Source organism: Hyla sarda, chromosome 9 (genome assembly GCF_029499605.1).
Source record: "Hyla sarda isolate aHylSar1 chromosome 9, aHylSar1.hap1, whole genome shotgun sequence".
Classification (NCBI taxonomy): domain Eukaryota; kingdom Metazoa; phylum Chordata; class Amphibia; order Anura; family Hylidae; genus Hyla; species Hyla sarda.
The window spans coordinates 35,224,702-35,252,070 of NC_079197.1; the positions used below are offsets into that span (position 1 = coordinate 35,224,702).

The 27,369-nt window shown below is 42.4% G+C and overlaps 1 protein-coding gene across 2 annotated transcripts in view; it reads right to left on the reverse strand.

The window, feature by feature from the left end:
- The window catches only part of RABGAP1 (RAB GTPase activating protein 1), a 198,227-nt gene that overhangs the window by 107,233 nt on the left and 63,625 nt on the right, over positions 1–27,369 (reverse strand). For both annotated transcript variants that reach the window (XM_056540844.1, XM_056540845.1), the window contains exons 11-12: positions 22,924–23,098; positions 3,284–3,377 (exon numbers count right to left, since the gene is read on the reverse strand). In XM_056540844.1, coding sequence (XP_056396819.1) covers positions 3,284–3,377; positions 22,924–23,098 — 269 coding nt within the window. The remainder of the gene's footprint in view (positions 1–3,283; positions 3,378–22,923; positions 23,099–27,369) is intronic.

Here is a 27,369-nt window from a genome sequence, read left to right on the forward strand (position 1 = left end):
CTCCTTGTATACTGGTATTATTGGTAATATGATTTGTGGACTACATTTTCTTTTTCTTTTTTTTTTAAATAAGCCTTTTTGTTAATATGGAAACGAGGGTCAAGTGCACAGGGGGTGTTCCCCAACACAACATATGTCTAGGTGAGTCCAGCCTATTTTTTTCACTGCCTTCATGGCCCCTGTCAAACAAAGGCATTGTAAATATATGAAACTGACCACAGAGGAAGTGAAAAAAATGACATGGGCTGGCTAACCATGTGCTCTTGCTGTGCTGAGGAACACTTCTTCGGTACTTGAGCCTCATTTACATATTAACAAAAACACATATCTCACAAATGAGCTACTGAAGTAAAAAAAAAAACTATATGCTTAAAATCCTGATGACTGACCCTATCTAACCATGGGCTTATTTATACCATTGTTCTCCTGCTGACAAGTCCTCTTTAATTCATAACATAACGTTAAAGAAAATCCGTCATCAGTGTCACCTGCACTAACCTGTCGGTACAGACAAGTAGTGCAGGTGACACTGATGACAATGGTACTTTCCTGGTCCTGTTCCATGCTGTCATTCTCCGGCAATCCTCTTCGGTATCTTCAGCTAAGGGCCCGCCTAAGAGAATGGGCGGAGCTTAGTGACATTACCGCTGCTGTTCTCTACTGAGTCCCGCTGCTAGCCAACATCAGCGGTGATGTCACTAAGCTCCGCCCATGCTCCATGTCAGGCCCGGAGCTGAAGATACCAAAGAGGATTGCCGGAAAACAACAGCGCGGAATGGGACAAGGTAAGTATCGACAGATTGGTGCAGGTCACACTGGGAAAAAAAAAAGTGTCTGGAGATGCAACCATTTTTTATCAAACAACATGAGAGATTATGATAAATAAAACACGTTCTTAGACCGTATAGTCAAAGTTTACACTGTCTAAGCATTGAACAGTTCTCAGAAGTGTACTACTTGTAATAATAGGCTTACAAAAATATTTGTCCCTGTTACATACTTAGTGGAACGGAAAAAAGTAGAGTATTCATTCTTAAGAATTATTTATTATGAAATATTTAATTTATTTGGAAACCAGTGACCAGTTTATGCCGTTTCTACCCCCTCAATTCTTAATCATACATCCTGCAGTCTTTATTCTGTGTTCCGGCTGCAGTTTTTATTTCACTTATCAGGTCTATGCCACAGCTGTTCTTATACGCTTATCTTTTTTCCTAAAACTGTTTGGTTTCATTGTGTTCAAGGAAAATTGTACAGCAGTGCCCTATCTCTCACTCTGCGTGCAGGTCCACACTAAAACTATGGACGTAACATGGCAGGACAGAAAGCGGAAATGGCGGATGATCTAAGCTAACTGGATTTTTTTCTTCATAAAGGTCACTGCTTTCATTGCCGGAATATGTACCTTTCTAATGTGTATGCAAGCAGGAGGATAACATACAGCCAGGTACAATGGATGTATATTTAGGACACACATCTACTTGATGCCAATGTAGCAGGCCTTGGCAGGAGAACCACCCTCAGTATGGTATAGTAGAATATGTGGGAAAGCGTCACACTGGTTACTGTGTCTGTTACTCAGCTGGTAACATCACTGCTGCAATGTGGTATCTTGTATGCTGAGTAGTGGGGTAGTCTGCTTCTTGGCTTTGCTTGGATCACGTGCCACTTAAGCAGGACCATACTGACACATCACGTTTTCAGGTCCCACTCATATCGAACCGCCAGATTTATAAAAAGTGAGCAAGAAAATTAGTCACTGAATGAGTCATACAGCATTTCTCATGAATCAGATTCTTGCCCACCACTTCAGAATAGAATGGGCAAATAGCCCCAGGAAAGTGACTTCACCAGCCTGACCTCTGACTACATTCATTAGACCAGGGTGTCTAAACCTTTTCAAGCCAAGTACCCCTAGTGACAAATATTTCCAACTAAGTATCTAAACATTAACATAATCAGGCAATGCTCACATTAGTAAGCTCTGTTCGCCTCTGTTCGGACACTCCATAGAATGTTCCATTAATAGGAAGAATAGGGCAGCATGTAGTGGTATTCTTCCCGTCAAAAGGTCAAAACAATGGGCACTGCCTTGAAACCATATGGACTTAAAGGGGTTATCCACCATAAGGGGATTTTAGTATGTACCTGGCAGGCAGTAATGGACATGCTTAGGTAGGATCTACGCTTGTCTTGGGGATAAATGGCTATGTTGTGAGATTATCATAACACTGTGGTTAGCTTTTTGTGAACTGCTATTTCCTGTTTGACTTTTCTTTTTTTGCCTACAAATCCCATAATTCCATTTTCCTCCCTACCACACATCAGCCACCCCACCCATTGAAACATAAATGAGCTGCATCCATCAAAAGACCTGTGGTTTTCAATCAGGGTGCCTAAAGCTGTTGCATTAGTTGCAGCTTGATCCCTCTCCCACTAAGTGATCGCTCCACCCATTGAAGCAGACAGGCTCCCTGTCATCAGCTGACTAGCGAGTCAGGTCTCGGCCGCATTGCAACCTGGGAAAAAATCTGAGACAACAGCCATTTTGTATGCTGATAAAAATATTGGAGTGAAAATCACATAATTGTGAGAAAACCGACACACACAGGTACAGATACTATATTATGGACTACACTAACTTTACAGCCCCTGTAGCATAGTCAAATAAAAAAAATTCTGTAATACCCCTTTAATGGACTCCATTATCATTTAATAGGGTCCAATCAATGCCACTGGTATCTGCTGTATGACAGATATACCAGTGTATTATGGTTTCTCTGCAGAAGAGAACTGACCTAATGCTGAATGTAAATAAGTTCAAAATGGATACAGACCATACACCATACCTTCTTAAAAATAAATAAATAAATAAAAAAGTCAGATGTCAGCACTACACTCAGGAGCGAGGCAGCCGCATCCAACAACAATATATTTATTTCTATTTTCTACAGTATTGAACCTGGTGAGGCAAAAACATTTTTTTTTTACATATAAACATTATACATATTATATATATGTACACACACACATATAAATGTCTTAGGATAGCCTGAAATGGATGGAGTGAATCAAAAGTTTTAAAAGAACACAACAACTTTTAGAATTTTTTTTTTAAAATTCCCAAGCATTTTGTCATGGCTGAATCAGGGCAAATAAAGGCACTAGGTACATCATGGTATGATCATAATCTAGCTCGAAACAAAATAAGTTCTGCTTTTTGATCAAGACATAAATATTACAATTTCGACGCTCTACTGCTATTAGCTGGATGTGTTCTTACCATTTGGATAAGAGATCTCCCCACGTCTCCAGGATTTTCTCTGCACATTCTTTGGATACATCCCCAGAACCACTTAAAAGGGGTTCATCATTATCTAGAACAATAACATAGAAGTATTCAGAAATGTTATCACAATATAACGCAAGAAAAATACTCAAATACCAGATAATGAAGAGTTATACATATTTAGATGAATTTAGAAAGAGACCTTTACCAGTGAGAACAAGATTCAAACACATCTTCTATGCTATTCATATATATATATATATATATATATATATATATATATATATATATAAAACTCAATGGCCCTGATTTACTAGTGTAAACCCGGCGTGTTTTGTCGGTTATGTTGTGCCAGATTCTGGCCCATAGCGCAAAAAAATTCTGTCTGCGCCAAAATTGGAAAAAGCTGACAATCAATTTTACTGTGAAAACCTGGGAAAGTGGGCTTGGCTGCCATTTTCACAAAACTCCAACATAAACTGCTCAAAAAAAATAAAGGGAACACTAAGATAACACATTACAGATCTGAATGAATGAACTAATCGTATGAAATACTTTCGTCTTTACATAGTTGAATGTGCTGACAACAAAATCACACAAAAATTATCAATGGAAATCAAATTTATCAACCCATGGAGGTCGGGATATGGAGTCACACTCAAAATCAAAGTGGAAAACCGCACTACAGGCTGATCCAACTTTATGTAATGTCCTTAAAACAAGTCAAAATGAGGCTCAGTAGTGTGTGTGGCCTCCACGTGCCCGTATGACCTCCATACAATGCCTGGGCATGATCCTGATGAGGTGGCGGATGATCTCCTGAGGGATGTTCACCAGGGATATGCACCAGCATATGGTCTCACAATGGGTCTGAGGATCTCATCTCTGTACCTAATGAGAGTCAGGCTACCTCTGGCAAGCACATTGAGGGGTGTGCGGCCCCCAAAAGAAATGCCACCCCACACCATTACTGACCCACCGCCAAAACGGTCATTCTGGAGGATGTTGCAGGCAGAAGAACAAATTTCCACTGCGTCTCCAGACTCTGTCACATGTGCTCAGTGTGAACCTGGTTTCATCTGTGAAGAGCACAGGGCGCCAGTGGCGAATTTGCCAATCTTGGTGTTCTCTGGCAAATGCCAAATGTCCTGCACAGTGTTGGGCTGTAAGTACAACCCCCACCTATGGACGTCGGGCCCTCATACCTCCCTCATGGAGTCTGTTTCTAACCGTTTGAGTGGACACATGCACATTTGTGGCCTGCTGGAGGTCATTTTGCAGGGCTCTGGCAGTGCTCCTCCTGCTCCTCCTTGCACAAAGGCAGAGGTAGCAGTCCTGCTGCTGGGTTGTTGCCCTCCTACAGCCTCCTCCATGTCTCCTGATGTACTGGACTGCCTCCTGGTAGCTCCTCCATGCTCTGGACACTAGGCTTACAGACACAGCAAACCTTCTTGCCAAAGATCTCATTGATGTGCCATCCTGGATGAGCTGAACTACCTAAACCACTTGTGTGGGTTGTAGACTCCGTCTCATGCTACCACTAGAGTGAAAGCACTGCCAGCATTCAAAAGTGACCAAAACATCAGCCAGGAAGCATAGGAACTGAGAAGTGGTCTGTGGTCACCACCTGCAGAACCACTCCTTTATCGGGGTGTCTTGCTAATGGTCTATTATTTCCACCTGTTTGTTCCATTTGAAACATGGAAACCTTAGTAAATACTGTACTGTGTAAAAAAAATTGTAGGGAATTAAAACCCACAAAAAGAAAACAACACTCCACTCTTAGTAAATCAGGGCCAATGTATTTATGTATGTATGTGTGTGTATATATGTATGTATGTATGTATGTGTGTGTATATATGTATGTATGTATGTGTGTGTATATGTATGTATGTAAGTGTGTGTGTATATGTATGTATGTATGTGTGTATATGTATGTATGTATGTATGTATATATGTATGTATGTGTATATGTATATATGTATGTATGTATGTGTGTGTGTATGTTCAAAACGGCAAAAGATATTAACATGAAACTTGGCACATGTTACTTATTTTCATATTACTCGGTCACATGTTACTATATGTCCACTAAAAATATAGGATAGATAATTTAACCCTAACCTACCCTCATTTGCGAAGGTCAGGGTTTTTGTTTAAAATCCAATGCAAATCTATGGGAAATGTATGTTCCAGCATAACTTCCGTATGGCTGGAGATATTTCGCTAATACTTGGTCACATATTACTTATATGTCACATAAAAATATATAATAGTTGCATTAACCCCTAACCTGCCCCCATATGTGAAGGATGGGGTTTTTGTTTCAAGTCCCCTGCAAGTATATAGGACTTCTGGTGCCTTACTCCACAAGCTCCACTCTGCATCACCTGGTGAATGTGTCAGTCTGGCTGGTAAGCCACACCCTTCCTGCATTTCATGCCCCATCTGGCAAAGGCATGCCCACCATTTAAGCCACACTCCTTTTATTTTCAGCTTACAATATCTTCATCACAACTCAGCCCCACCTGAGGATGGGAGATGAGGATTACAAATGAGCACAGGATATGAAGACTGGATATGAGGAGGGGATATGAGGAGGGGATTTGAGGTCGGGATATGAGGAGGGGATATGAGGAGGGGATTTGAGGTCGGGATAGGAGGAGGGGATATGAGGTCGGGATATGAGGAGGGGATATGAGGACAGGATATGAAGACGGGATATGAGGAGGGGATATGGGGACAGGATTTAAGGACAGGATTTGAGGACAAAGGTTTCCTCATTTCCTTTGTTTCTTTTCCTCCCCCACAAGGATAAGGTAGGAAAAAACAGGCAGCGCTGTGTACTCAGCTAGTTTCAATATAAAAATTAAACCAAAGCCATCTTTCCCCTGGGTTAGGCAGCAGGAAAGTGCCAGTAATGTATATCTGCCCTTCTGACCTATTTTGAGAGGAATTTCTTATCTTTACATGATCAAAAATATGACAGTGTTAGTCACACCTGGTATCATGTATAACCATGGCACATATAAATACCATACACAAGATCAAGAGAATTATTAGGTGCAGAAAAAAACTTTTTTATTTAGCCATTGACATGTGTTAAGGCCCCTTTATACATTAAAGGAAACTCAGTGGGACTGGTTTACTATCTTATGTGCATATGGACTTCCCAACACTCTTCCCTACAGGTGTAAGAGAAAAGGATTGGGCAAGCTGAATTTTAATGCCTGATCCACTTATTCTCCCTGCAGAAAGCAGTTGTCAGAGGTGTCTGTTAGGATGGGTTCACACCACGTTTTTGCAATACAGTTCCAGTATACGTTTTCAATGTGAAAACCGTATTGAAAACCATATGCATTGACTCTCCATTGAAAACCGTATGCCAAACGATACATCAGGTTTTGTCCGTTCTGCATGTCATACGGTTTTGTACAGTTTTTTACCTGTACCCAAAACCGTAGTTTACCACGTTTTTTGGTCCGGGTGAAAAACTGCATTAAACCGTATACGTTTTTTTTTTTTTTAACATGGGAGTCAATGGGAACCGTACAGAACTGTGTGTGCATACGGTTCCATCCAATTTTCACCATACGTTTTTTGACTTTGCACAGTTTTTTTTCTTGGAATTTCAATCAAACAAGTGAAACTTTATTCAAAATGGAGTGAAAAGTTAAAAACGTATACTTTTTTCGTACAAAACGGATGCAACCGGACATCATTTTGCAAACCATATACGGTTTTTAACTGTATATGGGTTGAGATTTGTACACACGTTTTGATACAGTTTAGTCAGGTTTTGAGGAATCAGTTTTTCATCAAAAACCTGATACAGGAACTGTATTGCAAAAATGTGGTGTGAATGCAGCCTTAGTCTGCTCCCTGCTCTCCCATTGCAAACACATACATTCTTAGCCAAACGTGTACGTGCATAGAGTGTTGTGGGGGGAATAGCTCATGGCCGATTCAGTGACCGACCAACAGATAATGAAGGTCGACACATGTCTAGCATTAGGAATTATGATGGACATAGGACTATTTTGTTTGTAGGGGGGTTTGGGGTGTGGTTCTTGGGGTGGGGGGGTGTTTTTCTTTTTATTGTAAAATGTGTAAAACGTCAATAAAAAATATCTGATTAAAAAAACATAATGAAGGTGTATGTTTCACCATTACCAAGACTGGTTTCAAGCCTCTGGAGGTAAACAAAAATGTCTTCATTCACTGACAGCAAGCAGCCAGTTAATGGGGTTATTCCAGCCAGAACAAAAAAAAATATATAGTGGATAGGGGATAAGTGTCTAATCACGAAGGTCCGACGTGGGGTCCCAGAGGTTGGGACACTTATTCTCTATCGTTAGGATAGAGGATGAGTTTTAAATAATTTAAATTAAAATGGCCTAATGTTTTAATAACGAATGCACTGTCTGAAAAGAATAAAAGGGGTTTGGGCTTTTTGTTTTCTTTTCTAGGAACAGCACCTCTCTTGATCGTGGGTAGAGATGAGCGAACTTACAGTAAATTCGATTAGTCACGAACTTCTCGGCTCGGCAGTTGATGACTTTTCCTGCATAAATTAGTTCAGCTTTCCGGTGCTCTGGTGGGCTGGAAAAGGTGGATATAGTCCTAGGAGACTCTTTCCTAGGAATGTATCCACCTTTTCCAGCCCACCGGAGCACCGGAAAGCTGAACTAATTTATGCAGGAAAAGTCAGCAACTGCCGAGCCGAGAAGTTCGTAACGAATCGAATTTACTGTAAGTTCGCTCATCTCTAATCGTGGGCTGTACCTGGTATTGCAGCTTGAAAGATGCAACAGCAGAAATACTGTACAGTGTCTCCGTTTTTTGTTTGTTTGTTTTTTGTTTAATATACATATATGTAATTTTTTTTTTTTTTTAAACGACTTAGCTTTATTCACTCTAGTAATAGGAAAGGTGCAATTGTAAACAGATTTTATTATACTACATGACGGAGGCTGAGCTGCTATTCCATGTACATCCCTGCGATTAGTATTGTCCTGTTTCTGATCAATAAAATGAGCCTTTTATCTAATTTCATATAAGCTTTTGTTGCATGAAACTGAAAAAACCCATTTAGCTAATAAGCTATAAGTCAGCTGTATAAGTGATATATTGTTAAGGAGGAGGGACTCTAGCTCCTCTGTGGGGATGACACATGGTTACTTTTAGCCAAATCTTCAATATACCTAACAGCTGCCAATAAAATGCAGTTTTAGTAGCTCGACAGATCTTTATGCTGCGACAGATCCTTCAATGCAGCAGAAAACTCTACATGAGAGAAGACAGAATTATAGTGTAATATAAGAACACCCATAACCTCTACGCCAGTGTTTGCCAGAGTGCCTCCAGCTGTTGCAAAACTACAACTTCCAGCATGCCCGGACAGCCAAAGGCTGTCCGGGCATGCTGGGAGTTGTAGTTTTGAAACAGCTGGAGGCACCCTGGTTGGGAAACACTGCTCTACGCTGATGAGAAGAGTGAGAGATCAGAAAATACAGATGAAAACGGTTCTCTAAATAAACATATTATACAATTAATTGTTCTCATAAAAAAAAACAAGGAAACACTGCTGAGTTTTTCTGCTGTCACTTCTGGAAGGCCTGGAGCCACAGCAGACAGGGTACAAACCTAAATAAAATCAGTCACCAGAAATGATTTGGCACTTTAGTTATTTATTGCAAAGTGGCTGTTGCACAAAGTATATATAAAAAATTGATGCCCCCTTCCCCTTGCCAGTGCCGCCAGGGAGAACACACGTAAAATAGCACGCTTAGTAAGATGAGAGACTGATTCCGTTTTCCAACTTCTAATTCAAGCTACACATTGGGTTAGACTACGGTTTTGCTCTACATATTGGGTTAGACTACGGTTTTGCTCTACATATTGGGTTAGACTACGGTTTTGCTCTACATATTGGGTTATACTACGGTTTTGCTCTACATATTGGGTTATGCTACGGTTTTGCTCTACATATTGGGTTATGCTACCGTTTTGCTCTACATATTGGGTTATACTACGGTTTTGCTCTACATATTGGGTTATACTACCGTTTTGCTTTACATATTGGGTTATACTACCGTTTTGCTCTACATATTGGGTTATACTACCGTTTTGCTCTACATATTGGGTTATACTACCGTTTTGCTCTACATATTGGGTTATACTACCGTTTCGCTCTACATATTGGTTTATACTACCGTTTTGCTCTACATATTGGGTTATACTACCGTTTTGCTCTACATATTGGGTTATACTACCGTTTTGCTCTACATATTGGTTTATACTACCGTTTTGCTCTACATATTGGGTTATACTACCGTTTTGCTCTACACATTGGGTTATACTACCGTATTGCTCTACACATTGGGTTATACTACCGTATTGCTCTACACATTGGGTTACACTACCGTTTTGCTCTACACATTGGGTTACACTACGGTTTTGCTCTACATATTGGGTTACACTGCCGTTTTGCTCTACATATTGGGTTACACTGCCGTTTTGCTCTACATATTGGGTTACACTGCCGTTTTGCTCTACATATTGGGTTACACTGTCGTTTTGCTCTACATATTGGGTTACACTACGGTTTTTCTCTACATATTGGGTTACACTGCCGTTTTGCTCTACATATTGGGTTACACTGCCGTTTTGCTCTACATATTGGGTTACACTACGGTTTTGCTCTACATATTTGGTTATACTACCGTTTTGCTCTACATATTGGGTTACACTACGGTTTTGCGCTACATATTGGGTTACACTACCGTTTTGCTCTACATATTGGGTTACACTACCGTTTTGCTCTACATATTGGGTTACACTACCGTTTTGCTCTACATATTGGGTTACACTACCGTTTTGCTCTACATATTGGGTTACACTACCGTTTTGCTCTACATATTGGGTTACACTGCCGTTTTGCTCTACATATTGGGTTACACTACCGTTTTGCTCTACATATTGGGTTATACTGCCGTTTTGCTCTACATATTGGGTTACAATACGGTTTTGCTCTACATATTGGGTTACGCTACCGTTTTGCTCTACATATTGGGTTACACTGCCGTTTTGCTCTACATATTGGGTTACACTACCGTTTTGCTCTACATATTGGGTTACACTACCGTTTTGCTCTACATATTGGGTTACACTGCCGTTTTGCTCTACATATTGGGTTACACTACGGTTTTGCTCTACATATTGGGTTATACTGCCGTTTTGCTCTACATATTGGGTTACACTGCCGTTTTGCTCTACATATTGGGTTACACTACCGTTTTGCTCTACATATTGGGTTACACTACCGTTTTGCTCTACATATTGGGTTACACTACCGTTTTGCTCTACATATTGGGTTACACTACCGTTTTGCTCTACATATTGGGTTACACTACCGTTTTGCTCTACATATTGGGTTACACTACCGTTTTGCTCTACATATTGGGTTACACTACCGTTTTGCTCTACATATTGGGTTACACTACCGTTTTGCTCTACATATTGGGTTACACTGCCGTTTTGCTCTACATATTGGGTTACACTGCCGTTTTGCTCTACATATTGGGTTACACTACGGTTTTGCTCTACATATTGGGTTACACTACCGTTTTGCTCTACATATTGGGTTACACTACCGTTTTGCTCTACATATTGGGTTACACTACCGTTTTGCTCTACATATTGGGTTACACTACCGTTTTGCTCTACATATTGGGTTACACTACCGTTTTGCTCTACATATTGGGTTACACTACCGTTTTGCTCTACATATTGGGTTACACTACCATTTTGCTCTACATATTGGGTTACACTGCCGTTTTGCTCTACATATTGGGTTACACTGCCGTTTTGCTCTACATATTGGGTTACACTACCGTTTTGCTCTACATATTGGGTTATACTGCCGTTTTGCTCTACATATTGGGTTACAATACGGTTTTGCTCTACATATTGGGTTATACTACCGTTTTGCTCTACATATTGGGTTACACTGCCGTTTTGCTCTACATATTGGGTTACACTACCGTTTTGCTCTACATATTGGGTTATACTGCCGTTTTGCTCTACATATTGGGTTACAATACGGTTTTGCTCTACATATTGGGTTATACTACCGTTTTGCTCTACATATTGGGTTATACTACCGTTTTGCTCTACATATTGGGTTACACTACCGTTTTGCTCTACATATTGGGTTATACTACCGTTTTGCTCTACATATTGGGTTATACTACCGTTTTGCTCTACATATTGGGTTATACTACCGTTTTGCTCTACATATTGGGTTATACTACCGTTTTGCTCTACATATTGGGTTATACTACCGTTTTGCTCTACATATTGGGTTATACTACCGTTTTGCTCTACATATTGGGTTATACTACCGTTTTGCTCTACATATTGGGTTATACTACCGTTTTGCTCTACATATTGGGTTATACTACGGTTTTGCTCTACATATTGGGTTATACTACGGTTTTGCTCTACATATTGGGTTACACTACGGTTTTGCTCTACATATTGGGTTACACTACAGTTTTGCTCTACACATTGGGTTATACTACCGTTTTGCTCTACATATTGGGTTACACTACCGTTTTGCTCTACATATTGGGTTATACTACCGTTTTGCTCTACATATTGGGTTATACTACTGTTTTGCTCTACATATTGGGTTATACTACCGTTTTGCTCTACATATTGGGTTACACTACCGTTTTGCTCTACATATTGGGTTATACTACCGTTTTTTCTCTACATATTGGGCTATACTGTTCTACCGTTTTGCTCTACATATTGGGTTATAGTCTATCTTCAGTCGCCTTGCTTAGCACATTACAGAATGCAAATCTAATGTTTGCATACATTAATTGGATATCTGTGATCATGGATTAAAAGACAAAGCGGTGGTTTAAGAGTTAAAATACCACCTGAGCATTGACATACCTGGGTTTGGCCCATATACAATACATTCAGAAAGTCTTCAGCCCCTTTGACTTTTTTCATATTTTGTTATGTAAAATATAAAAATTTTAGAAATATTTGCTATCTTATTGAAAAGGAAACCCTTAAATGGGCACTGTCATGAACTATTTTTTTTTTGGGGGATATGTTGTAGTACTTATGTACTACAACATATTTCTAATATACTTCAATAAGTTTTTTGGTGGTTAAAATATAGTATTTTGCTTTTGAAATCTTCAGCCTGCTGTGACGTCACAGCTGAATTCGGACTGATCCCGGCCGGGCATCGGTCCGAATTCAGTCAGCCTGCATTCATTCCCTGCCTGTCAATCAGACAAGTGGGAGCGAGCGCTGTAAACGCCGGGGCTGCGCGCACTGGCTCCCTGGCCGCGCACGATGGGCCCCGCCTATCGGCATATACACGCGACAGTACGCACTTAATCTCAGTGCTGCGCTGCTGCTGCCTCAGGATGCATGTGTCCTGTACTTGGGCATGTCGGATCTGAGGGAGTTGTTTCGGGGGGGGGGGGATTGCGGGTTGCGCGGCGTGGCCGTAACAAAGATAGATTGTCTCCAGTTGTTTCACCACTACAACTCCCAGCATGCCCTGACAGCCAATAGATGTCAGGGCAAGCAGGTACACTGTTAAGGAAAACATTCATGGCCTGTATAGATAAACTAAGGGTGTATAGATGAGCTAAGGGCGGAAGTCGGCCCCCAGCAGGCATCAGTGACGTTGCGCCTGCTGGGAAAGTCTGCCTGGTAAGGGAGCACACTACCAGGTAGACAAAAAGCCATTTCTAAGATAGTAAAACAAAATTAAAGGCAGGGAGGGGGTTAGGGATAGATGGGCAATAGGCAGGGACAGAAAAGAAAGAAAAAAAAAGAAGAATGGTGCGAGCTACTCCTTTAATATTGCATTGACATAAGTATTCGGACCCTTTACCCAGTACTTGGATGAAGCACCTTTGGCACCGATTACAGCCTCCAATCTTCTTGGGGAGAAGGCTACAAGGTGTACACACCTGGATTTGGGATTTTCTGCCATTCTTCTCTGCAAATCCTCTCAAGTTGAGAGTCCTTTAGGTGCTTTTTTGCAAACTCCAGGCGGCTTTCATGTGTCTTTTACTGAGAAGAGACTTCTTTCTGGCCATTCTGCTATAAAGCCCACATTGGTATTGTACTGCAGTGATGGTTGACCTCCTGAAAGTTTCTCCCATCTGCACACAGCACCTTAGGAGCTCAGCCTGAGTGACCATTGGGTTCTCAGTCACCTTTCTAACCAAGGCCCTTCTCCCCCGAAAACATAGTTTGGTGGGGTGGTCATCTCTAGGAAGAATTCTGGTTGATTCAAACTTCTTCCATTTAAGAATTATGAAGTCCATTGTGTGCTTAGGAACTTTTAGCGTAGCAAAAAAAAAAATGTTGTACCCTTCTCCAGATTCAATCTCTACAGGAAATACCTTCCTTCTCATAGCTTAGCTAACATCATGGGATATTAACTGTAGAATCATGGGAAAAACATGATATTTATTTTCACTCCAGCACAAGGCTGCAACATAACAAAATGTGAAATCGTGTCAGGGTCGGAAGACTATTTGAATGCATTGTATGTGACCAAATAAGGGAATATAGAATAAAAAATAAATAAATGTGAAAAAAAGCAGATAAACAGCAGCGAACAAAACTGGTCCCTGTTGGTCAGTGTGAGTGCATATATGTACATGCTAGCCATAATTCTGCAGGACCTTACATTGCCAGGCAGCAGGCAAGTCTCAGGGCACCCATATAAGAAATAAAGCTAGCACTGAAATGGAGGTATATGGATGACAATAAAACATGTGCATTTTGAATATGACCATACCAAGGAACTCAACCCTCTTTGAAAATAATCCTGCTTACTCTTTTGACTCCTAAATAATTTTTTGTAAATGTAAAAGCATTTCCAGGCAGATTCTGTTTTCATTAACTGCTGACATATTCATTACAGTGCAGTCCCAGGAATTCTTTGGCTGATTCTGCCAAAAGATTGAACATGTTTAATCTTCTGGTGAAAAAATTCCTCATCGGAGGCTTCAGAATTTCTGACTTATGTTTTGTTTATTTCAAAACAAAATCTAAATAAGAAGGAGCTCCCTCCAAATGAAGTGCTTTGTTGGTTACGTCAACCTCTCAAAATGACCCGATGATTGTGGTATAAGTCAGCAAATCAGCAGAACAGAATGCTGGCATACAGTATCGCCCATAAGTGAGCACACACCTCACATTTTTGCATATTATTATATTTTAATGATGTTTTATTATATTTTTGATAAAGAAATAACACCCTGCTTCAATGTAATGTAGTGAGTGCACAGCCTGTATAACAGTGTTTAATGTTTAACTCAACGCCATTAATGTCTAAACCTTGGCAACAAAAGTGAGTACACACCTAAGTGAAAATGATCAAATTGAGCCCAAAGTGTGCATATTTTGTGTGGACAATATTATCTCTCAGCACTGCCTTAAAGGGGTATTCCGCCCCTAGACATCTTATCCCCTATCCAAAGGATAGGGGATGAGATGTCAGATCGCCGCGGTCCCGCTGCTGGGGACCTCCGGGATCCCCGCTGTGGCACCGCGCTATCATTACAGCACAGAGCGAGTTCGCTCTGTGCGTAATGACGGGCGATACGGGGGACGGAGCAGCGTGATGTCATGGCGCTGCCCCTCGTGACATCACGGCTCGACCCCTTAATGCAAGTCTATGGCAGAGGGCGTGCCGACCGCCACGCCCCTCCCATAGACTTGTATTGAAAGGGGCGGGCCGTGACATCACGAGGTCCGGAGCCGTGACGTAACGATGCTCCGTCCCCTGTACCGCCCATCATTACGTGCAGAGCGAACTCGCTCTGTGCTGTAATTATAGCGCGGTGCCGCAGCGGGGATCCCAGGGCTCCCCAGCAGCGGCACCACGGTGATCTCACATCTCATCCCCTATCCTTTGGATAGGGGATAAGATGTCTAGGGGCGGAATACCCCTTTAAGCCTCAAGGGCATGGAAATCATCAGAGCTTTACATGTTGCCAAATTGAGTCCATGATGAGATCACAGAGCTGATGGATGTTAGAGACCGTGGACTCCCCCACTTTCCGTTTAAGGATGCCCCACAGATGCTCAATAGGGTTTAAGTAGACATACATGGCCAGTCTATCATCTTTACCCTCAGTTTCTTTAGCAAGGCAGTGGTTGTCTTGGAGTGGTGTTTGTAGTCATAATTATGTTGGAATAATGCCCTATGGCCCAGTCTCTGAAGGGAGAGGATCATGCTCTGCTTCAGTATGTCACAGTACATGTTGGCATTCATGGTTCCCTAAATGAACTGTAGCTCCCCAGTGCCAGCAGCACTCATGCAGGCCCAGACCATGACACTCCCACCACCATGCTTGACTGCAGGCAACACACACTTGTCTTTGTAATCCTCACCTGGTTGCCACCACACATGCTTGACACCATCTGAACCAAAAACTTAATCTTGGTGTGATCAGACCAAAGGACATGAACAGACATTTATCAAGAGATTTAGTTAATTTTTTTTTACTAAAAATGTCGCAGAAAAGTGTCGCACCTGCGACTACGCGATTTTTCATGCGACATTTTGACTGGAAAGCGAGAAAAGCAAGTTTTCCAAAACGTAACTACGTAGTAATAATTTTAAAATGGACTACGGGTAGTCTGGTATTTATTAACTGCGACAGTCGCAACTGCGCAAATAAAAAGTCGCAACAAGGTTAAAAATTGACTAAATTTACTCCAGCTCAAACATGGAGCAGAAAAAGCTACTACCGAAGTAAAAAAAAAAAAAAATTGCTTACGTGAAAGAAAATTATCAACAGGCTGAAACCAGTTGATAAATAAGTCGCACATAAGCCAAAAAAAAAAAAGAAAAGAAAAAAGTACTAAAAGAAGGAATACATAAGCAAACATTGATAAATGTCCCTCATGGTTCTAGTAATCCAAGTCCTTAGTCTGCTTATTCCAGCAAACTGTTTGTGGCTTTCATGTGCATCATCTTTAGAAGAATATTAAACGTGTGTTTAGTTCACCCCTCACTTGGGTCGTGGATCCTTGGGATCTATAAACTTGAGCTTTTCATCTTTAGAAGAGACTTCCTTATGGGACAACAGCCAGGCAAATTTGATGCAGTGTGCAGCGTATGGTCTGAGCACTGACAGGCTGACCCCCAACTCCTTCAACCTCTGCAGCAATGCTAGCAGGACTCATATGTCTATTTCCCAAAGACATTTTTTGGCAAGATAAATGTATGGTTTTGCCCATCATACTGCAGCTCAGTTTTAAGGTCTTCGCAATCTTCTCATAGCCTATGCCATCTTTATATAGAGTAACAATTCTTTTTTTAGATCCTCAGGGTTCCTTGCCATGAGGTGACATGTTTAACTTCCATTGACCAGTATTCGAGATTGTGAGAGTGATAACATCAAATTTAAGACACCTGTTTCCATTCACCCCTAAGACCTTATAAGACTAACAATTCACATTACATCAGGGGGGAAAAAGATTGCTTATTAGGCCCAATATGGACATTTCTATTCAGGAGTCTACTAACTTTTATTGCCAAGGTCTAGACATTACTGGCTGTGTTTTGAGTTATATTGAGGGGACACAATATTAAACACAGTTAGGCTGTATTTACACCACGACTGCAGCCTGCGGTTGCCGGATCCAGCTGGGGGACAGGAAAACCGGGCGCTGAAATCCATTCACTTTAATGAGCCGACCAGAGTCAAACAGTAACTCCGGTCGGCTCATTTCTGCCCCGTATCCGGTTTTGTGATCGGACCTAAAACTACGGTTTTAGGTCCGCTCACAAAACCGGAAATGGGGCAAAAAAGGAGCCGACCGGAATCACTGTTTGACTCCGGTCGGCTCATTCAAATGAATGAGAAGGGGGCCGGGGCTGGCTGGGGTACGGTAACACCAGGTTTTCCCCTCCCCCAGCCGGATCCAGCAACCGTATGCTGCAATCATGGTGTTAATGCAGCCTCAGGGTGCGTTCACACGCTAGTAGAGAGTTTCCCGCTGCAGGAAACCTGCTGCAAGTTATGCTACCATTGATTTAAATGGGTCCGCGGACAGTCCGCAAATCTGACACTATTGCGGACTGTCTGTGGACCCATTCAAATCAATGGTAGTGTAACTCGCAGCAGGTTTCCCGCTGCTGGTAATAGCGTGTGAACGCACCCTTAAACAGGCTGTGCGCTCACTACTTTACATCGTAGCAGTGTCATTTCTTCAGTGTTGTCACATGAAAAGATAGAATAATATATTTACAAAAAATGTGAGGAGTTGACTCAGGTATGTGAGATGCTGTGTACTTCAGTGAATTTGCTCTGGGTCCAGTTTAACCCCTTAAGGCTCAAGCCCATTTTGACCTTACGGACCAGGCCAACTTTATTTTTGCGTTTTCGTTTTTTCCTCCTAGCCTTCTAAAATCCATAACTCTTTTATATTTCCATCCACAGACCCATATGAGGGCTTGTTTTTTGCGTCACCAATTGTACTTTGTAATGACATTACTCATTTTACCATAAAATGTACGGCAAACCCAAAATATATTTTTTTAGTGAAGGAATGTAAATGAAAAACACAATTTTGCTAATTTTGGAGGATTTTGTTTTCACACTGTACACTTTTTGGTACAAATTACATGTTTTCTTTATTCTGTGGGTCAATACGATTAAAATGATACTTTTCTTTAACCCCTTAAGGACTGAGCCCTTTTTCACCTTAAGGACTCGGCCATTTTTTGCAAATCTGACCACTGTCACTTTAAACATTAATAACTCTGGAATGCTTTTAGTTATCATTCTGATTCCGAGATTGTTTTTTCGTGACATATTCTACTTTAACTTAGTGGTAAAATTTTTTGGTAACTTGCATCCTTTCTTGGTGAAAAATCCCAAAATTTGATGAAAAATTTCAAAATTTTGCATTTTTCTAACTTTGAAGCTCTCTGCTTGTAAGGAAAATGAATATTCCAATAAATTTTTTTTTTTTAATTCACATATACAATATGTCTACTTTATATTTGCATCATAAAATTGATGAGTTTTTACTTTTGGAAGACACCAGAGGGCTTCAAAGTTCAGCAGCAATTTTCCAATTTTTCACAAAATTTTGAAACTCGCTTTTTTTCAGGGACCAGTTCAGGTTTGAAGTGGATTTGAAGGGTCTTCATATTAGAAATACCCCATAAATGACCCCATTATAAAAACTGCACCCCCGAAAGTATTCAAAATGACATTCAGTAAGCGTTTTAACCCTTTACGGGTTTCACAGGAATAGCAGCAAAGTGAAGGAGAAAATTCACAATCTTCATTTTTTACACTCGCATGTTCTTGTAGACCCAATTTTTGAATTTTTGCAAGGGGTAAAAAGGAGAAAATTTTTACTTGTATTTGAAACCCAATTTCTCTCAAGTAAGGACATACCTCATATGTCTATGTAAAGTGTTCGGCGGGCGCAGTAGAGGGCTCAGAAGGGAAGGAGCGTCAAATGGTTTTTGGGGGGCATGTCAACAGCAAAAAAAAAACACATGGCATACCATTTTGGAAACTAGACCCCTCGGTGAACGTAACAAGGGGTAATGTGAACCTTAATACCCCACAGGTGATTCACGACTTTTGCATATGTAAAAAAAAAATGCCTAAAATACCTAAAATGCTTGGTTTCCCTAAAGTTTTACATTTTTAAAAAGGGTAATAGCAGAAAATACCCCCCAAAATTTGAAGCCCAATTTCTCCCGATTCAGAAAACACCCCATATGGGGGTGAAAAGTGCTCTGTTGGCGCACTACAGGTCTCAGAAGAGAAGGAGTCACATTTGGCTTTTTGAAAGCAAATTTTGCTCTGGGGGCATGCCGCATTTAGGAAGCCCCTATGGTGCCAGGACCGCAAAAAACCCCACATGGCATACCATTTTGGAAACTAGAGCCCTCGGGGAATGTAACAAGGGGTTAAGTGAACCTTAATACCCCACAGGCGTTTCACGACTATTGCATATGTAAAAAAAAAATATATATTTTTTACCTAAAATGCTTCTTTTCCCAAAAACTTTACATTTTTAAAAAGGGTAAAAGCAGAAAATACCCCCCAATATTTGAAGCCCAATTTCTCCCGAGTACGGAGATACCCCATATGTGGCCCTTAACTGTTGCCTTGAAATACGACAGGGCTCCAAAGTGAGAGCGCCATGCGCATTTGAGGCCTAAATTAGGGATTGCATAGGGGTGGACATAGGGGTATTCTACGCCAGTGATTCCCAAACAGGGTGCCTCCAGCTGTTGTAAAACTCACAGCATGCCTGGACAGTCAACGGCTGTCCGACAATACTGGGAGTTGTTGTTTTGCAACAGCTGGAGGCTCCGTTTTGGAAACCGTGGCGTACCAGACGTTTTTCATTTTTATTGGGGAGGGGGGCTGTGTAGGGATATGTGTATATGTAGTGTTTTTTACTTTTTATTTTATTTTTTGTTAGTGTAGTGTAGTGTTTTTAGGGTACAGTCGCACGGGCGGGGGTTCACAGTTGTTTCTCGCTGGCAGTTTGAGCTGTTGCAGAAAATTTGCCGCAGCTCAAACTTGCAGCCCGATACTTACTGTAAGCCTCCGCCCATGTGAGTGTACCCTGTACATTCACATTGGGGGGGACATCCAGCTGTTGCAAAACTACAACTCCCAGCATGCGCTGACAGACTGTACATGCTGAGAGTTTTAGTTTTGCAACAGCTGTAGGCACACTAGTTATGTGTCACGGAGTTTGTGACCTTACTCAGTGTTTCAAAACCAGTGTGCCTCCAGCTGTTGCAAAACTACAACTCCCAGTATATACGGTGCATGGTGTAAGGTGACTGCTGGGAGTTGGAGTTTGCAACAGCTGGAGGCACACCGGTCGTGAAACACTGAGTTAGGTAAAAAAAAAAAAAAAAAACTAAGTTTCACAACCAGTGTGCCTTCAGCTGTTGCAAAACTACAACTCTCAGCAGTCACCGACAGCCAATGGGCATGCTGGGAGTTGTAGTTATGCAACCAGCAGATGCACCACTACAACTCCCAGCATGCACTTTAGCTGTTTGTGCAAGCTGGGAGTTGTAGTTATACAACAGCTGAAGGTACACTTTTCCATAGAAAAAATGTGCCTCCAGCTGTTGCAAAACCATAAGTCCCAGCATGCCCATAAGGAAATGCTGGGAGTTGTGGTGGTCTGCCTCCTGCTGTTGCATAACTACAAGCAACAGCAGGAGGCTGTAACTCACCTCCTGCTGCTGCTTCATCGCAGGAAAGTCCCTCGCCGCCGCCGTCGCTCCTGGGGCCCCGATCCCAACATTGACGCCGGGGATCGGGGTCCCCAGCACCCGGGGTCGTCTTCCCGCACCTGCTCACGTCCTCCGGAAGAGGGACGGAGCGGGTTCGGGAGTGACACCCGCAGCAGGCGCCCTGATTGGTCGGCCGGTAATCCGGCCGACGAATCAGGGCGATCGTGAGGTGGCACCAGTGCCACCTCACCCCTGCAGGCTCTGGCTGTTCGGGGCCGTCAGAGACGGCCCCGATCAGCCTGTAATTCCGGGTCACTGGAGACCCGATTGACCCGGAATCGCCGCAGATCGCTGGACTGAATTGTCCAGCGATCTGCGGCGATCGCCGACATGGGGGGGCATAATGACCCCCCTGGGCGATATGCCGGGATGCCTGCTGAACGATTTCAGCAGGCATCCGGCTCCGGTCCCCAACCGGCTAGCGGTGGGGACCGGAATTCCCACGGGTGTATGGATACGCCCTGCGTCCTTAAGGACTCGGAATGCAGGGCGTATCCATACGCCCTGCGTCCTTAAGAGGTTAAATACTTTTCTATTACTGAACTGCTTTTAAAAAAAAATATCAAACTTTTTGTACAAAATCAGTATGTTTGAAATTGCCCTATTTTGACCACCGATAACTTTTTTATTTTACCTTATATGAGGGCTAATTTTTTGCGCCATGATCTGTACTTTTTGATACCACATTTGCATATATCAAACTTTTAAATCACTTTATATTAATTTTTTGGAATAAAATGTGACAAAAAAGCATAAATTTTGGCCTTTTTTAAAAATGTTTACTGTTATACGCCGTTCACTGTACCAAATATGTTTATTAATTATTATTATTTTTTACCCTTTTTGGGGATAAAATGGGAGACAGGGACAATTTACATTTTTATTGGGGGAGTGGACTTTTTAATTTTTTTTATACTTTTTAAAAAATTTTTATATATATATATATATATATATATATATATATATATATATATATATTTATATTTATATATATATATATTTTTTTTTTTACACTTTTTATGTCCCTATAGGGGGCTATCTATAGCAATCATTTGATTGCTAATACTGTTCAGTGCTATGCATAGGCATAGCACTGATCAGTGTTATCGGTGATCTTCTGCTCTGGTCTGCTCGATCTCAGACCAGAGCAGGAGACCCCTGGAGACGGCTGGAGGCAGGTGAGGGGACCTCCAGCCACCATTTTAGATGATTGGATCCCCGCAGCAGCGCCACTTAAACACGCAGATTAATCAAGCATCTGAGGGGTTAATGGCAGACATCAGCACGATCGCTGATGTCCACCATTACCGGCGGGTCCCCGCCTGCTGATAGCAGCCGGGACCTGCAGTGCATGACGCGAGCACCGCTCCGATGCTTGCAGTCATGTACAGGGCGTAAATGTACGTCCTGGTGAACGAAGTATCTCCGCACCAGGACATACATTTACGTCCATGGTCGTTAAGGGGTTAAAAGGACCAACTCTAATAGTGACTATGTTTGGCCTTTTTCTAAGAATGCACTTATTTTGCAGAACTTTAATGACTCGGCTGAATGCGCGCGGCAAAATAACCGTATACATTATAGAATGTGTTTGGGTCCTATCTGCAGCGTGATTAACACTTATCCCCTATTCACAGGATAGGGGATAAGTGTTTGATCGCGGGGGGTCCGACTGCTGGGACCTCCTGTGATCTCCTGCACGGGGCCACGGATGTCCCATGCAGGGGGCGTGCCGGCCGCAGAATGATGTTGCAGCCGGCATGCCTCCTCCATACATCTCTATGGGAGAGGCGGGGAGGCACGAATCCCCCATAGAACTGTATGGGGACGGGGAGGAGACGGGGCGTCACCATTGACCTCTAGGTCGACGCTACGCCCCTTAGCGCTCACCATGAGCGCTAATGGCGGCGCCCCGTTAGGGAGATTGCGGGGGGTCCCAGCGGTCAGACCCCCCGCAATCAAACACTTATCCCCCATCCTGTGGATAGGGGATAAGTGTCATACTGCTGCAGTTGTCCTTTAAATGTTCTGCTAGTTTTTTGATGTATGATACAAACAAGATGAAATTTTAGATGAAAACATACAAAGAACCTGCATGATTCTGATGAATCACAGTCTCCAGGAAGAGCAACAATTGCAGTATTCTGCCCAGTCTTTCCTGTTTTCTTACCAACGAACATATTTTGGATGGCAAGATGTGCTACAACGCTTCCAATGTCACTAGTGATGACTGCACAAACAACACTTTCAGTAAATGGTAGTAGATTTGAGAGCTCACCTTCTTCCTCGTCATCCTCTGGGGGTGAGGGTATGTTGGTTCCTTGCGGTCCACACTGTGAAAGACGGATTGATGGACTTGCAGTAGTTTTCCTCCTCTCTCTTTCCGATTCACTTTCTAGGCACATGACTTCATAGAACGTATCGCAGTTGCTCTTTCTCTCTTTCCTTTCAATCTGTAACAGAATAGGTTGTGTTTCATATACATCAGTAATAAACGTGCTGCACACACAGTAGTTCTCAATCAATCTCCCTGTTATGTAAAACAAATCTGGGGTGACATCTGAGGGGTCGTCATGCCCCCTCCCATTGACTTGCATCGAGGGGGCGTGGTCATGATGCAACAAGGGGCGTAGCCGACCCCTGCAGCGCGAAAACAGCATTCAGAACATTTAGTTCCGAACTCTGGCCAGTGAAGTACCCCTATAAGGGTAGGGTCTAACGTGCCATATTTTGCTGCTGCGTACATTGAAGTCAATGGGTAGAAAAATACGAAGCAGCAAATACCCAGCAAAATACAGAACAAGTGACCCTACCCTAAAAAAAGAAGAAGCACTCTCCTTGATCAAACAAATCCCTTTCTTTTAGTCCAGCCATTTAGAGCAGCAAGTCAGACTGTAATAGCCTTTATGCGACATCACTCCTTCCTCTACACCAGAGTTTCCAAACCAGGGTGTCTCCAGCTGTTGCAAAACTACAAATCCCAGCATGCCCGGACAGCCTTTGGCTGTCCGGGCATGCTGGGAGTTGTAGTTTTGCAACAGCTGGGGGTACCCTGGTCGGGAAACACTGCTCTAGACTTTGGTGAAATTATTAGATAGGGCAACTTTTCTAATCTAGATGCTAGTATAATAATATCTTCCATAAAAAATTTCAGGACTCACAATGAAATTTTAAAGAATTTTTTGTGCACATCTGATGGGGTTGTCTGGGACTTTAACATTAATGTTCTATTACAAGGCACTCCTGCAAGTGCCACAGCGTCTTTAATGTTTACCAGTGCTTATACCGGCATCACAATACTAGTAAGAGTAGCATTAGGCTGTTCACTTAAATGGGACAATGCTTCAATACCCTGCAGTGCCGCAACGAATAGCATGGAGAAGCAACTACATGCTCTGCTAAACATAGAGGCTGCTGTGCTCGCACAAGCATGGTGGCCCCTTCAAAAAACCCATTGGTGGGGGTGCCGGACCTAAGATGATCCAATATGGAGGCTGCATAACCTGTGTAAGTGTACTTGTCATGTCAAAAGTTTTGATTTGTCAGGTTCTAAGTGTTCTGACCCAGATCAATTGTTAGAACAAGTGGAGAAGAAAATGCAACTGACCGAGACAATTCCATAATTTTAGCTAGTTCTAAGTATCAGTCGCAGGCCCCGACCGATCAAAACTATTGACATGTCTTTAGAACATGTTTTTTTTAAAATGACAGTGTCCATTTAAGACTTCTGCCAATCAGCACTGTAAATGACCGCTCAACAGCCAATCATTAGCCGCAGCAGTGAACGGTCTCAGAAAGTGATTGGCTAAGTGGGCAGCTCCTGCACCGGGGACCAGGTGCTGTTAGAAAGGCAGTATATGATGGAAAAATAGGGAAGATAATTTTTTTATTTTTGCAGAACCTGAACTCTTAATATATAAAAAACAAAAACAGTTGTCCCAACAAAAGCCCTTTAGACTCCCATAAAATGGGTACTCCACCCCTGGACCTCTTATCCCCTTTGCAAAGTGTCTGGCTGCTGGGACACCCCACGATTTCCGTGCCAGCACCCCAGCGATTCAGAACGCTGGGTTAGGGCGGTTGTGACATCACACCTCGCCCCCTTCATTCATGTCTATGGGAAGGGGCATGGCAGACATCACGCCCCCTCCCATAGACATGAATGGAGGGGGCGTGGTGTGAAGTCACAACTACGGTGCCCGAACACAATGTTCTGAACATAATGTTCAGAACGCCAGGGTGCAGGCATGGAGATCGTGGGGGGTCCCAGGAACCGGACCCCTATCCCCCAGCCGCAATCAGACATCTTATCCCCATCCTTTGGATAGAGGATACGATGTGTAGGGGTGGAGTACCCTTTTAAAGGGGTACTCCCACCCTAGACATCTTATCCCCTATCCAAAGGATAGGGGATAAGAGGTCTGATCTCGGGGGTCCCGCCGCTGGGGACCCCCGCAGTATTGCATGCGGCACGTCGACGGGCGTGACGTCACACGGGGCGGGACAGGGCAGGACCCCCGAGATCAGGCATCTTATCCCCTATCCTTTGGATAGGGGATAAGATGTCTAGGGGTGGAGTATCCTTTTAAGTAACTAGCCCTGGATCTCTATACAGCAATGACTTCTTTAATAGCACATTGGGACTTAAAATAGGATGCAGATCAGACTGAGAATATTGAGGAAGACAAATATACAGTATGAGGGAGATTTATCAAAACCTGTCAAGAGGAAAAGTTGCCCAGTTGCCCATAGCAACCAATCAGATCGCTTCTTTCAATTTGCAGAGGCCTTGTTAAAAATGAAAGAAGCAATCTGATTGGTTGCTATGGGCAACTTTTCCTCTGAACAGGTTTTGATAAATGTGTAGACGGCTCCTAAAATAACAACAAGATCTTGTTCACCTTAACCAGCCAGGAATATACAGACATCACCATTGATCACTGCACTGCAAACATCAAGAGGATTTCTTGCAAAATAGTCCGATTAATAATTTAGAAGCCCTGAGCAGACAGCCGGCTGGGCCTGAATAAGAGGTCAGGCAAAGAAGAGAGCGATGAATGAGATGAATTTCATATGTTACGGTGTGGAAAGTCTTTACCATTTAAGGGGTCAAATAGTTTTACACAAATATGAATAGTACATGTAGTGAGCTAAACTGCCCTTATACTCAGTGTTATCAGGCAATTGTCATGAGAACGGTTTGTTAAAATGAGGTCATCCATGTGGCCTTCATAACTAAATGGATTTTGTTAGCAGCTGGAGGCACCCTAATTGGGAAACACTGCTTTAAACATTTACAGCATATCCACAGGACTGTATTATGTGCCATAAGTGACTTTCTCAGCTGTTTTGCATAACATCCATAAGAGGTCAGGGCAGTGGGGAATCTTATTATTCCAATAGGTAGGGGGGTCCCAGAGGTGGTTATAGCATTAATGTGGCAAAGAACTGCAACTTATAACTCCTGGCACCCCCCCCCCCCCCCCACCAATAAGCTGTATGATGAGGCCCCCTGCATACAGGCGAGCACTGCGTTCCCTTCACCAAGCGCAGCTCCGTACTTTTAGTAGTGACTGGTATTATAGCTTGGTCCAATACATTGGGTAGGGACATACAGTCATGGCCGTAAATGTTGGCACCCCTGACATTTTTCAAGAAAATTAAGTATTTCTCACAGAAAAGTATTGCAGTAACACATGTTTTGCTATACACATGTTTATTCCCTTTGTGTGTATTGGAACTAAACCAAAAAAGGGAGGACAAAAAGCTAATTGGACATAATGCCACACCAAACTCCAAAAATGGTCTGGACAAAATTATTGGCACCCTTTCAAAATTGTGGAAAAATAAGATTGTTTCAAGCATGTGATGCTGCTTTAAAACCACCTAGGGCAAGTAACAAGTGTGGGCAATATAAAAATCACACCTGAAAGATAAAAAGGAGAGAAGTTCACTAAATCTTTGCGTTGTGTGTCTGTGTGTGCCACACTAAGCATGGACAACAGAAAGAGGAGAAGAGAACTGTCTGAGGACTTAAGAACCAAAATTGTGGAAAAATGTAAAACAATTTCAAGGTTACAAGTCCATCTCCAGAGATCTAGATTTGCCTTTGTCCACAGTGCGCAACATTATCAAGAAGTTTCCAACCCATGGCACTGTAGCTAATCTCCCTGGGCATGGACGGAAGAGAAAAATTGATGGAAGGTGTCAACGAAGGATAGTCCGGATGGTAGATAAGCAGCCCCAAACAAGTTCCAAAGATATTCAAGCTGTCCTGCAGGCTCAGGGAGCAGCAGGGTCAGCGCGAACTATCTGTCGACATTTACATGAAATGAAATGCTATGGCAGGAGACCCAGGAGGACCCCACTATGGAGGAGACCCAGGAGGACCCCACTGCTGACACACAGCCATAAAAAAGCAAGACTACATTTTGTCAAAATGAACTTGAGTAAGCCAAAATCCTTCTGGGAAAACAGATGAGACCAAGATAAAGCTTTTTAGTAAAGCACATCATAACTACTGTTTACCGAAAATGGAATGAGGCCTACAAAGAAAAGAACACAGTACCTACAGTGAAATATGGTGGAGGTTCAATGATGTTTTGGGGTTGTTTTGCTGACTCTGGCACTGGGTGCCTTGAATGTGTGCAAGACATCATAAAATCTGAGGATTACCAACGGATTTTTGGTCGCACTGTACAGCCCAGTGTCAGAAAGCTGGGTT